Source organism: Chelon labrosus (assembly GCF_963514085.1).
Source record: "Chelon labrosus genome assembly, chromosome: 18".
Lineage (NCBI taxonomy): Eukaryota > Metazoa > Chordata > Actinopteri > Mugiliformes > Mugilidae > Chelon > Chelon labrosus.
The window spans coordinates 7932788-7945579 of NC_140351.1; the positions used below are offsets into that span (position 1 = coordinate 7932788).

At 45.1% G+C, this 12792-nt stretch overlaps 1 protein-coding gene across 1 annotated transcript in view; it reads right to left on the minus strand.

Moving 5' to 3' along the window:
• Window positions 1–12532, minus strand: part of mmp16a (matrix metallopeptidase 16a (membrane-inserted)) — a 75756-nt gene extending 63224 nt beyond the window's left edge. Inside the window, exon 1 of the mRNA XM_084565918.1 lies at window positions 12007–12532. Coding sequence (XP_084422044.1) covers window positions 12007–12132 — 126 coding nt within the window. The 5' untranslated portion in view covers window positions 12133–12532. The remainder of the gene's footprint in view (window positions 1–12006) is intronic.
• Between the last annotated feature and the right edge of the window lie 260 nt (window positions 12533–12792).

Below are 12792 nucleotides of genomic sequence, written 5' to 3' on the forward strand. Positions count from 1 at the left end.
TACTATTTCAGAACAGTATTGACTTTAAACTGTAAAAAAAAATTAAAATTGGGCTGCCGACACGTCTTGTCCGTACTCGTACCGGGACTGCTAGCGCTAACAGCTCTTAGATGGCACCGTAGGGTTGACGTGCTTCGGTGGTATGCAAACTCTTTTATTTTTGCACAATTTGCACAAAACTCCGCTTTTATCAAGGATGCCATCAGGTAGTTTTTGTACCAGGAAATCGTGCACTGACAAAACTTCTGCGATGTTTGGAATGTAAACTGCGATTAGAGACAAGAGCCAATTAATAACGTCACTCGCCACCAAGTGGTCAGGGGTGTGAATTGCAATCTGTCAAAGTGACAGATGGCCTTCAGATTTTTTCGTCACAGATTTGAAAAAAAAAACGGTCAGTGACGGAAAACATTCGGTTAACGCGACCCCTGCTTCAGACAAAGGCCCACTCAAGAAAGAGGAAGTGAATGCAACTTCATCCCATTAGCCCAGATTGTAATACGTCATCTTTGTGTTGGAGCGTCTTTAATATTTCAGCTTCATGGTTACGTGTTTAAAAGGACTTTTAAGAACTGTGCTACTGATCACATTTTGTCTTTGTTCATCCGTGAAACAGCTAACCTGAAACGTCCCTGGTCCGTACGCTCCAATATGAGAATCAAAAGCACAGACTCAAGGCTCAAATATTTGAATACTGCATTTTTTATGCATTTTTTCTATTTAAGTTTATAGATTATTAGCATTCTGTGACCTCTATGACTAAACAGAGCAGTAATACGAAAACACTATTGCAAGTATTTATCACTTTTATCATTACTCTAGACTACAACTACGACAAACCAAAAGTATTATTAAACCAGGAGTTTTAATTATGCGAGAAACAGCAGATCCTAAAGTGTTTCTGCATCAGTGCCAAGCTCTTCTTTACTACCTTCAACTCTCCTACCCGTCCTCATCTCTTTTTGTTTTCTTTCTTTATCTCCCCTCTCTGCGGCCCACCTCTCCTTCTCATTGATTCACTGTTTCGCTTCATGATCTATGGTTCCCGGCGTTCTGCCGATGTAAGGATTCCTGAGAGCAGGAGGCTCCGGCTTGACAGCCTCTTTTATTCAACAAGACAGAAATTCCTCCCCGTCCTCGCTCTGCAAATGGATAACGAGGGCGCTCGTAAGCGTGGATGGTGCCGTTCGACAGAGCCGCAATTTGGACCCCTTGTTGGCGTAATAACGGTGACACAGAGCGGCGAGCATAGTTCATGTAGTCACCAGGGTACCGTGGCCTCCGGAGGCTCAGGGAAAACACAAGTAGGACAAAAAAAACTGTTCTGAGCAGAACGTCACACCATCACAGAATGGGGAAAAAGTAGGGGGGTGGAAAACTGCATGAATTCTTAATGAGGAGATATTCACAGCATGTTCACTCTGTAGTTCAGTTCTCTGGATCAAAGCAGAAAATTATACACTGGTGCATTTTAGTTCTTACAGTGTGAAGTTTTGCAAAGTAAAGCCTAAATAAATATCGAGGAACAAAAATGATAAAAAAAGACGGAGTACCCGGAGAGAACCCACGCAGACACAGGGAGAACATGCAAAGTCCACACAGAAAGGCCCAGTCGGCCCATGGATTCGAACCCAGGACCTTCTCGCTGTGAGGCATCAGTGCTAACCACCTCACCACACAAGAAATTGTTGAGAAGGTCAATATAGCCTGTCTTGTCCAAACTTGCAACGTACCTTTATTGACGCATCTACAGTTCATCCAAAACTAACTTTTTATCCATAAATAAACCAAATTATATGTTACAATTTGCCCATGCTTCTAGTCTCATGCTAAGCTAGGCTAAGCTAAGCTAGGCTAAGCTAAGCATCCCACTAGCTTTAGATTCATCTTCTGGTCTTACTCTCGGCAAAACAATGAACAATAGTTGATTCCAAAACTCAAACACATCGAAGACCGTAACTACACTTATTCTCTTCTCGTGAACAGAGAAGCATTTAAATTCTATACTACATCAATTTCAACGCCGCGTGTGGTTTACATCCTCGCCACAAACAAACCGGAAATAATCTTGCCGTGTCAGTTTGCTTTATTTACGCGTTCCGCCCGACTCTAAATCTAACCCACACCACGGTTCAACTGCTTTAAATCAGCCAGGCGTTAATGTGTCATAGAGCAAGCGTTGGTCTCTCATGTGTGAGGTAATGAAAATGTTGTTCGAAATAGTGAGTACTTCCTGGAAGCAGAAAGCAGTGCGGACTATAATGAGGTTAAACTTCTCCAGAAATCAAGGCACTGTTGAAGTGGAAAGATAAGGAGTCCACCAGCTATGCCCTGATGAGGGCTGAAAATCTCTGAAATGTATGAGTGTCTATTTTTGGGGTTCTCCACACTTGATTTCACTTCACTTTCAAGTAGATTATTCTCATGCTTCAGATGCAAGAAGAACCTGGGCTCGCCTCGCCTCCGTGTGGACCTCTTCACGCAGAGTGCATTTCTTTTCCACCTTTGCCGCATTACAGCTCCTGCTTTAAAATAGTGTCCGTCATAGCGAGAGGACTCTTCAGTGCATTTACGCGTCCTTATCTAAAGAAAAATACAATTTCCTGTTCCTCTAAGCCTCTTATCCAACTACTTAAGACCTTTCAGGCAGAGAATGGTCTCAAACAGAGAGACTAAAACCTGAATCCCCATTAGCAAAGCCACCTCAGGTACACTTAAGTGAGAGGCGAGTTACCCGGTAAAAAAGAAAAGGTAGAATACTGGAGTGAGTCAGAGGCCTTGTCCTCGTCCAGATGTCTCCCACAGTCACTGAACTGAGGTGAACTCGCGGCGCTCATGTCCTCAGACCACCTCTCAAACACCTGGCTCGGCCCGCTACCTGGCGGGCAGAAGGCGGGCTAATTAGCCGATGGGTGGCATCAAAAGGCCAACTTGTAAGAGGACGGAATTATGGATGAGATGGAGCTCAGGAAGCCTGGTCGGCATGGCAACACGTGGCTGATGTTTGCGTCTGATCAGCTGAGAGGAGCTCGGTCTGCGCTCAGGTTGCAGACACAGCACGACGCAGATCACGTGCGCATTAATTGTTCATGGCGAGTCGTGGAGGCGAAGTTCCTTTGACATTAAAGCGACTTTAAACTGCCTGAAATTTTTATGAGGAGCCGCAAAAAGACTTCGGGGACAGCTCATGTGACCACGGCTTCTATTTTTTTTTTCTTTCCTTTCAGCCAAACACCTCCAAGTCTCTGTGAGACACACACACACAGTAACGCTGGATGTAATTAGGCTCAGGCTGTTTGCAAGTCTCTGAATTATGCTCGTAATCAGAACAGGTTTGTAACCAGAACTTAAATGAATGCAGCCATAGAGGGGAGTTTGTTTACAAGCCTGAGCTTCTCTGGGAAGGTTTATAGGCTAGAGTAGATCAACTGAGCCTCACACAGTATTTTAATAGTGCTATGCAGGCAGAGTGCACAATGACACTCCTTGATGGCAGCAGCCATCCCCAGCAGGATGCAGCCACAGAAACGCTTTAGGAACAACTCAAAAAAACATGAAGAACAGCACAAGGTGTTGACCTGGCCTCCAAATTTACTAGATCCCAAACTGATCAAGTATCTGTGGGATGATCCACAGAGGCCCCCCACCTCAAAGGCCCCCACTAACAACATCCTGTTACCAGACACCACAGGACACCCTCAGAAGGCCTATGTCCATTCTCTGATGAGTCACAACTGTTGTGGAGGCGCAAGGGAGACTTACACAATATTAGGCCTGATCGGTGTTTGTACAGAACGTTCTGTGTAGTCAGTATGCATCAGCACAGTTAGAAATCTGACACTCATCAAAATAAAGTTTTCTTTTACTTGTAGCGGAAAATGTGTAAGTCTTGTCTCTGTGCCTGTTCTTTCATTATTTCCCTTGTGGATGATTAAAGTCTATGTAAATCCAAGGAGTCCCATCTGTCAAAACTGAGAACGTTACTTTATATAGTGACCAAAAATGCACCACAAACATCAACCGTTAGCAGGGCTGCACTCAGGTGAAGTGTCGACAGGACAGAAACGCTGTCTGAAGGCTGCAAAAAGCCAACAAGCTCTCCCGCTCCAGGCCAGTGTCTGTCAGTCGACAGGATACTTAACATCCTCCTAGTTTTTGCCCTGGTCATCTCATCAGTGAATGATTTACACCCGAAGTTCCTGACAGAATACAATTAGCTCCCCGCTAGGAGAGCAAATCAGCAGCGGAAGACCTTGCCCCGAGTGATTTTTATACCACAAATAAAAAGGTCTGCCAATTATTTCTAACTTTAAACCGCCGTTAAAAGAGAAATCACTTAAGCGGATGAGTCCAGCTGCGACATCTGCCAGGAAATTTAAGAAAGACTAAACCAGTGTTTCTAAGTATAACCGGGACGCACACTCATCTTTTTCAGCAAACCAGATACATCACATTAAATGTCCAAGCAGGTTCTGCATTAATCTTGACTGATTGTGTAGGAAGATGTGGCAGGTGGTGATGGAAAAGACGGATCTGTCTGTCCAACGCATAGACTGTATATAAATATGGACGATGCATCCCCACTTCCTTGCATTAGCCAAACTGACGCTATTTTCCTGGGGATATGGGCAGCACCATCTTGCAAGTTTGGAGCCAGTGTCTGATCAGTAGTATTTAGTTAATACTATGCTCTGCTCTATCTACCTATTTTAGTGTTTTAGTTTGGCCCAAGTCCCATCCACTAGCATGGACGAGGTGGAGCTTATGACCTATACTGCAGCCAGCCACCAGGGGGAGCTCTACTTGCTTTGGCTCCACTTTTGATGAGCAGTTCCGATGTCCATCTTTATACAGTCTATGGTCCATCAACAGAGTTAGGACGGCTGGGAGTGACCAGAGCTCTCAGCACAGGTGAAACGTTGGAACTTGATCCCGGCCTCCTGGGAAAGCCTGCCGCCTCTGACCCCAACCTGAATTATTCATCGCTCACACACACACACACACACACTCGTCGAAAACCACTGGCGAGTGTGCCAGGGTCGTCAAGGCAACCACAGCCTTTCCTGCCCACACCAAAAACCACAAACCCACACACATGCACACATAATCCAAACTGCTCCACTTGAATTCACGCTGCAAAATTTAAATTAAGAGTGGAAAAAAATAAATAAATAAAAAAATCCCCAACAACATTGCTTTTAATGACACCAAAGCTATCATCCGCACTTTTCAGACCTCAATGCAACGTGACTGTTGCAGCAGAGCGGGGCACGTCTACAGTATACAGTATTTAGTCCCTAGCGTCTGCACGCATGCACACTTGTTTTATGCATGCCATGTCCACCATCTCAGTGGCCCCGTCAGACCAAATGCCATAAAAATGTCACACCAAAATGTCACAGTCGCGTCATACATACTGATCAGAACAGGGGCTCGTGAGCGCATAATCGTCTAAAAGGTTTGTCAAAGTATTTTAAAGACGTGAGATGATGGAAAACGACAAAAAGAGACGTCTACATCACGGCATCTCACATCAGTCATTCCTAGAAGACAAACAAAAAACAAAAAAACCTCCATGTTTGATATGCGAGTTCCAGCTTACGGTACTTTAGGGATGAAGAGTTATCGTCACTTACTCAGACATGCTGGAATGTGATTATGTTACTGCACACGTAAACAGATTGCCACAGTTGTCATGACTCACAAAAACTGCGCGGTGCGGAGACACACAACGCTTGTCCCCGAGTGTTTCTGTCAAAAGCTTAATTGACAGCCCCGCACGTGATGCCCCACCGGCACCATCTAACGTTGCCGTTGTCAGTCACATTAAAGATTTAACGGCTCAGTAAGCTGCGACCAAAGACGCGTCCTAGAAAGAAGGAGACTGTCAGCTGGCGTGCGGAGAGAAGGATTCAATTCTTTTTTTTTTTTTGGAACAATCCGTAACAATAACAAGTGGCTGGCGGAGGAAAGTCAGGTGTGGGATTATGAATCATTTAGGCCGGTGCAGGTGTTGTTGTATTTCTCAACGATCGGGTGAACAGACTGACACAGACACCCCGGTGGCTCAGAAATCTGCTGTCCTACCGGAGCCAAATGACGTCAAGAACGCTGCGAGTGTGTGTGTGTGTTTGTGCGCTTGCGATCCATATGATTGCTCAGTGAGAAACGAGGCCGAAGCACACCAATATAACTGCACTCATAAATACGCCTGCGTGCACTCAGACACGGGAGGTGAGCTCATACATACAAAGTGTACTGTATGTAGGAGGGAAGCATGGCTGCAGGGAAACAAACTATTTAATTTGCAAAGATAACAGCGTAAAGGAAATAAAGGAATAACTGACCGTCTCTTCATACAACTGAAAGTCTAATCACGTCCGCTGATTGAAAGGACATTTCTTACATTTGTTGCTCTGGGAAAAAGTCTCTGCTGCAGAGGGAGTGATGCATTTTCAGTTTGAGGCTCTTTGAGGCCATTTTAGAGAACTGTTTAGAGTAAGTAGTTAATATCAGTGCCGATAACCACCATGGTGCAGGGAAGTAAAGAAACATTCAAACTTCATTACCAGATATTTCAAGGGAAAACACACCAAAGTACTGAGTACACAGCCTGACTGCCAAGTAATTTCTGGGAAATGCAGAACGCAAAAAAAAAAAAAAAAAAAAACCTCCATGCCAGCGTGCGCTTATCACCAAAAATAGCAAATAAGATTTTTCAATTGCAAGCCATTACGTTCAAGCCTAAATGAAAAGTCTCTCCTTTGTTGCGGTGACCTGCAGGTCTGCGGCTGCCAGAGGTGCAGCTGAGAGCAGCGAAAGCACCAACACACACACTCACACACACAAAAACACTTGCAAGCAAGAGAGAGAAGAAAATAATCCGTGGAAGCGAGAGAACCCGCAAATGTTTACACACAGAAAACTGACACACGCGTACACATTCACACCAGTTGCTTTCCATTATTCAGATGCCACTCAGGGGCTGAGCATGCCAACTGGTAACATGAGCTGAGACGGGGGGATGAGGCTCTGCCATGCCTCACATAGCAACAACAGCAGCACTGGGCAGTGGACAGCGATGAGCTTGACATGAGCACGGGGCTGAAAACAGCTACAGCTAGTAAAACATGTGTGTGCGGTAACTAAGATTGATGAGACTAATGTTCTTACATCAACAAACATAAGATGATGATACACAGCCTTCCTTCTTGTAAATGGTCTTTTTTATTTATAATCTGCTCTGTGGTGTTAAAGGGACAATTCACATAGCTGGGATACGTGTATTTGCTTTGCCCTGTCCATTAAAAAGGAGACAATTAGCTTAGCTTAGCATAAAGTCCTCAAATCAACCAGTTATATCCATCCCCACATTGAGGTTGCATTGCAGACTGATGTGTTTCTGCATTAACCTAATAAGATATGCGTTAATTACAGGACCCTGGACAGACTCAGATGAGCCGTCTTGCTTCCTTATGCTAAGCTAAGCTAACACGCTCCAGCTTCATATTTATGATAATCAATTACTGTTGTCAAACTCACTGTAGAATAAACCAAGTAATTCCCAAACTAAATTTTAACATAATTCAATCAGGAAGACATGGCAGGTGGTGATGGAGAAGATGGATCTGTCTGTCCAACGCATAGACTGTATATAAATATGGACGATGCATCCCCACCTCCTTGCATTGGTCAAACTGAATTTTCCTGGGGATATAGGCAGCGCCATCATGGAAATCAGACAGATCTAACTAAAAACATGCATGGTTCCCAATTAACATCTTCGCATCTTTACGTTTACTATCGTATATTCAACATTCATAGGTCTCTATCTGTGTCTGTGTCATAGTTACGTCTAAAAGTCAACAAGTTCCATTCGGACATCTGGACGAGGACCAACGTCCGACGAGCTGTCGTCTGGCTAAAGTTCAATCTGCCCCGGCCCATTTCATGGAAATCTGCTCCCCGATTTTCCAGATACCTCAGCCGACAAACAGAGGGAGCAGATAAAATCCTCGACGGAGTTAATGATTACAGTCGACAATCAGCAGAGTCGAGCTAAACCGCCCTTTTATTAATTCATCCATCCATCTGAGACAGGATGTGTTCAGAGACGGGGAGCGCAACTCTCTCTCTGTTTCTCTCTCTCTTTCTCTCTCTCTCTCTGTGTGTTGCGCAGCAGATTATCTCTGACAAAGCAACTTCGCTTCGTCTCTGGTGAGCACAGCGGCATGATTCAAACACTTAATGTGACTCAGAGAGCAGCGCTGCACCTGATGCCTCTCTGTGAGAGGAACCAAGGCAGCGCAATGCTCTTGAGGCTTCGGGGCTTTCACATTGTTGTTGTTGTTGTGATCCTGGAGAAAGCTGCAGCAGAGAGAAAACTAAATATCACAAATCCCTACAGGAAGAAGAACAAAGAGCCACAGACACAGCTTTGAGACAATGAGATAACAATATAAGAAAAGGAGATGTATGAAGTGTTTAAACCAGAAATCAATCCAGTGCAAAAGGTGACAGTTTCAGGCGCACCTGTCCTTTTTTAAAAAAACTCTCAGTATGAATGTTGCACCGTGACCTTTAAGGCTTTAAACAAAACGAGAGCATGGCAGTACACAGTTCAGGATGTCTGGCGTGTTTGTGGCAGCGGGTGGTGAAACCTCTTACGCAACATTAAGTGACATATCACCCAAACTGTCTGAAACTGTCAGACACCGACAGGAAAAAAATAAATAAATAAAAAAAGAGATTAAGCCTCCATCATCCCTCTTTTAATTACTCCGGGTTACATAAAAGCTAATGACAAAAATAACTCAAGACAGCTCGCCTGCTCGCGCGGCCCACCTCCGCTAAAAAGGACCGTCGCACAAAATCTTTGCCCCCATAAAATCAATGTGGAAAAATAAAACTCACGAGGAGATAAATAAAAATTAACACGCCGCCGTGCCATTGTTAACGACACTGTCTAATTTGCAGAGAAAATGACTTCTTTCGGGGTTGGACGGTCGGAATAAACAAAAGAAGCCGAGGAGCTTTCGGGAATATATTTCTGCAGCGGGCGCAGACGGGCAGATCTATAGTGTTGAAGTGAGGTGTAACAAGTTAGTATTAATTACCGTTTTATCGCCCAAGTGACAGGCGGCGGCGCTCTCTGTAAAAATAGAATCCAAAGAAAGAGAAAAAGGGGAAAAAGGGAAAAGGCGCCATTAAAGTTAGTTCAGCCGTGAAGTCAAATCCGGGAAGGTGCCATTCAAAGGTTTTCTAAAAGGCCGCAGTCTGACCGGCAATTACAGGGCCGGTTAAGGACGACCTCCACCTCAAACCACACCTGCTATTTAGAAGAAACCCTCGTCTCTGTCTTCATTATTACCCTCTACAACCTGTGGTGTAGGTGTGGAGACAAAACACATAACAAGTCATAACAAGTGCAGTAAGTGGGTCCAGTGAAACCAGTTCAGCCCACAGCTTCTGCAGAACAGAAGCTGAGCAAGTCACAACAATACAAAAGAAAAACGGTCATTTCAGTGTAATGGTCTACGTCAGATCTACGTCATAGGTACACCACAGCTCCGTGCATCCAAACTAAGGAAACCGAGCTTGTTTGACCTCGCTCTGGGATGTTTAACCGCTCACCCAAGCGGCTTCTTCAGCTCAGTTGGTGGAAAAACCCTCAAGAAACAAGCTCAGTTGCCTTAGTTTTAGCTTTAATTTAAATACACCTAGATGACTGACTCCATATTGCATGTCGTAGCCTGACGTGCACCTCAACAGAGATTGAGGCGGACCTGAACGTCTACGGTTGGTCCAAAATGCATTTCCTTGTCCACATCTCTCAGCGCTCGAACAATTGCAGAAAGTTCACCTTACTTCTGCCTTGTATGCGCCGTCTACCCAGTCATCTTTTTGTCTTCTCTGCCCTGAAGCGATTACAGTAACTGTTGTTTACCATTTCTTAGCTCCATCTCCGACTGAGCCGCTCAGTTTCATTCGGCATTGTTTGAAGGACTCAAAGTTTAGCAGTTCTACAAGTATAAACCAAGACACAGGCCACTTAACCTCAACCCATGAGGTTAAGCGTGGCATAAAATCCCATTAAGGCCAAATTAAACTGTGCACTTTCTTTCTTCCCTGTTAACATCTCAACCTCAGCTCAAACGGTCAGCTAAAAAGTCAAATCAAAAACGTTCAGTTTGCTCAAGAGCTCCTCAGCAGTCGAGCATAACAGGGCACAAAACGCTTCCTAAAAGCTTTTCACTCTTCACCACAATCAAGACCGTTAAATTAGGGGCCCATAAAAGTGTCATGTTGCACAGAAAAGCCCCCCCCCCCCCCCCCCCCTTCTTCCTCGAAACAAAAGGACGACGACATGTGGAAGCTCTCAAAGCCCCGCGCGCACACACACGCTTCTTGTCGCGTCTGGGAGCTGAAAGCACATCGCTCACAGATATGAAACCACTGCAACCCGCGTTTATTCAGTGCCACGTTCTCCGGGTCAGGGTAATGTGCTGACAAGCGTGAGCTCAGCAGCGTCTTCACATGACGGGAGGGTTGGCCGACACGGAGAGCGTCTCATCTTTTGATGCTCCTGCACGTGTCGAAATGTTCTTGCATTTCTTTTTATGAAAATACGCAAAAATGCTCTTGGTTGTAAGTGATTTTTGGCGGCACGCGCTGACTTACTACAGTAGTGAGGTTTCTAAAGAACAAGTCAAGAGTTTCATGGCCACATGCATAATGCAGTGACACAAAGAAATAAGAGATGCAAAGGGCTGGAGGGGGGGTGGATAATAACATTCAAACGAAGAAGGGACTGCTCTGAAGTATGACGACGGTGTTAATGCTAATATTAGGCTTTTAATTACACTGTGCAATATGTCTTGCAGCAGAAGAACAAAGAAAGGATGTCAGACAGGCACAGGGGAGGAAAAGAAAAAGGGGTCTTTACATCTTCCCAACTTGTGTCCTCCTTCTGTCACATGAGCTTGGACGTTTTTAACCGAATAACCTGCAGCATCTGGACTAAATCTGCTGCCCCGTCTGCCTTTTCTTTTCCAAAGGGAACGGCGCGGCACGCCAAGCTCGCAGATCATGTTGATATGTGGATATGTGGATATGTGGAAGTGGGACATGAATGACTGTCAGTGCACGAGCCAGGGTGATCCTTTGCGTGTGCAGCCGAGTGTGAGACGCGGACGGCGAGAGGGGAGGGGGGGGTTACAGCGTGACATTTCGAGGGAGATGTGAACCAGACACGTCAATAAAAACCCACTTTTAAAATCCAAAGCGAAGAATCAGAATCTCTAAAGGATAACGCTTGTAGCCTTTTTTTTTTTTTTAAACAACCCATTAAGTTAAGTCAGATCAGAATAAAAGCCCCTTTTGTAAAGAAAACCTCCTCCTCTCCACTCAAATCTCCTCTGGCTGCCCACATTGTTGCCTGTGACCCCGTGAGATCTGTTTCTGCAGGGTTAATCCTCACAGCATCGAGGCTGCTTTTGTCACAGTGACAAGTGATGGTATCTGAATGCTCTGACGGAGGCGTTATTATTCCCCCATAAATAAAAAACAACAACAAACAAACATGTAGTACTCTGAACATTATTTGGACTTTTGGGGAGTTTTTCTTGTTTTGAATGGCACGGTGTGTTCACATGACGAAAACAAAAGTGGGAATTCTTGCTTTCTTCTTGGGACACTTCTGCTGAGACTCAAATTAAGCATGCACAACAAATGAAATGTTTTGAGAGCATAAACAAGAACAATTCATGCATTTATGTTCTATTTATGTTGGCAATTTTCTTGAAAAGAAGTGCTGGGGAGAAAAAAAAAAAAAAGAAGGAGCTACAACCCAGCTGGGCATCTCACAAAGACCCTGTTGTTGTTATTGTTGTTAAATCACCAACATAGGCAGGAGGAACACTTTATTCTCATGGGTTCAGACTAAAATAAAAAAATAAATAAAAAAGAGTTTAATATTTATATTTAATATTAAAATAAGGGTCTTACCTCTACACTGAACGGCTGCTCCTCTCCGTTCACGGCACATAAAATCCACAGCAACAACTGCAAGCATAACGTCCCCATACAGCAGCTATTAAGACATCTCCTACCGCGGAGCGCCGGTAAAACCATAGTGAACCCCGCTGTAGTGGCTTCTCCGTCTGAGCTCAGTGTTATTTACAGTCGACACAAAACGAGCGGACAACGGGAATAAATCCTACAGCGACATTGCCGATGCCTCGGTGCGCGTCTCTCTCTCTCTCTCTCTCTCTCTCTCTCTAGTCAGCGGAGGAGCGGAGAAGGGAATGGGAAATGGGAGCGGGAGCCGATTCGTCGAGCGGTGCGTCGCGGTGGTTTCAGGGGGGGAGAAGAAGAAGAAGAAGAAGGAGGAGAAGGAGGAGGAGGAGGAGGAGGAGGGTATGGAGGAGGTGGTGGTTATCCCCGGGGAAAGAATCGCTGTTAACGCCTGTCAGCAGCAGGAGGAGCAGCAGCGGCAGCAGCAGCCTCCCGGTCCCGCAGTCCCCGGGTCAGTCCTCCGGTACAGCGACCGTTGTTCCAAGCGGACGAGTCCAGCCCGTTTTCTGCAGCGCGCGGCATAGCTGCCCGTTTTCAATCGCGTTTCCCACCGAGTGCGCATGCGCGCGCTGGCATGAGCGCACCCCCCCCCCCTCCTCCCCTCCCCATCCGTCCCACTCTTAATCCAAATACTGCCAGAAAAACAGTCAGACACGCTTATTCTTCACTCCTTCTTATTTACTGCATTTCTATAATAGACACATTTATTAATTAATT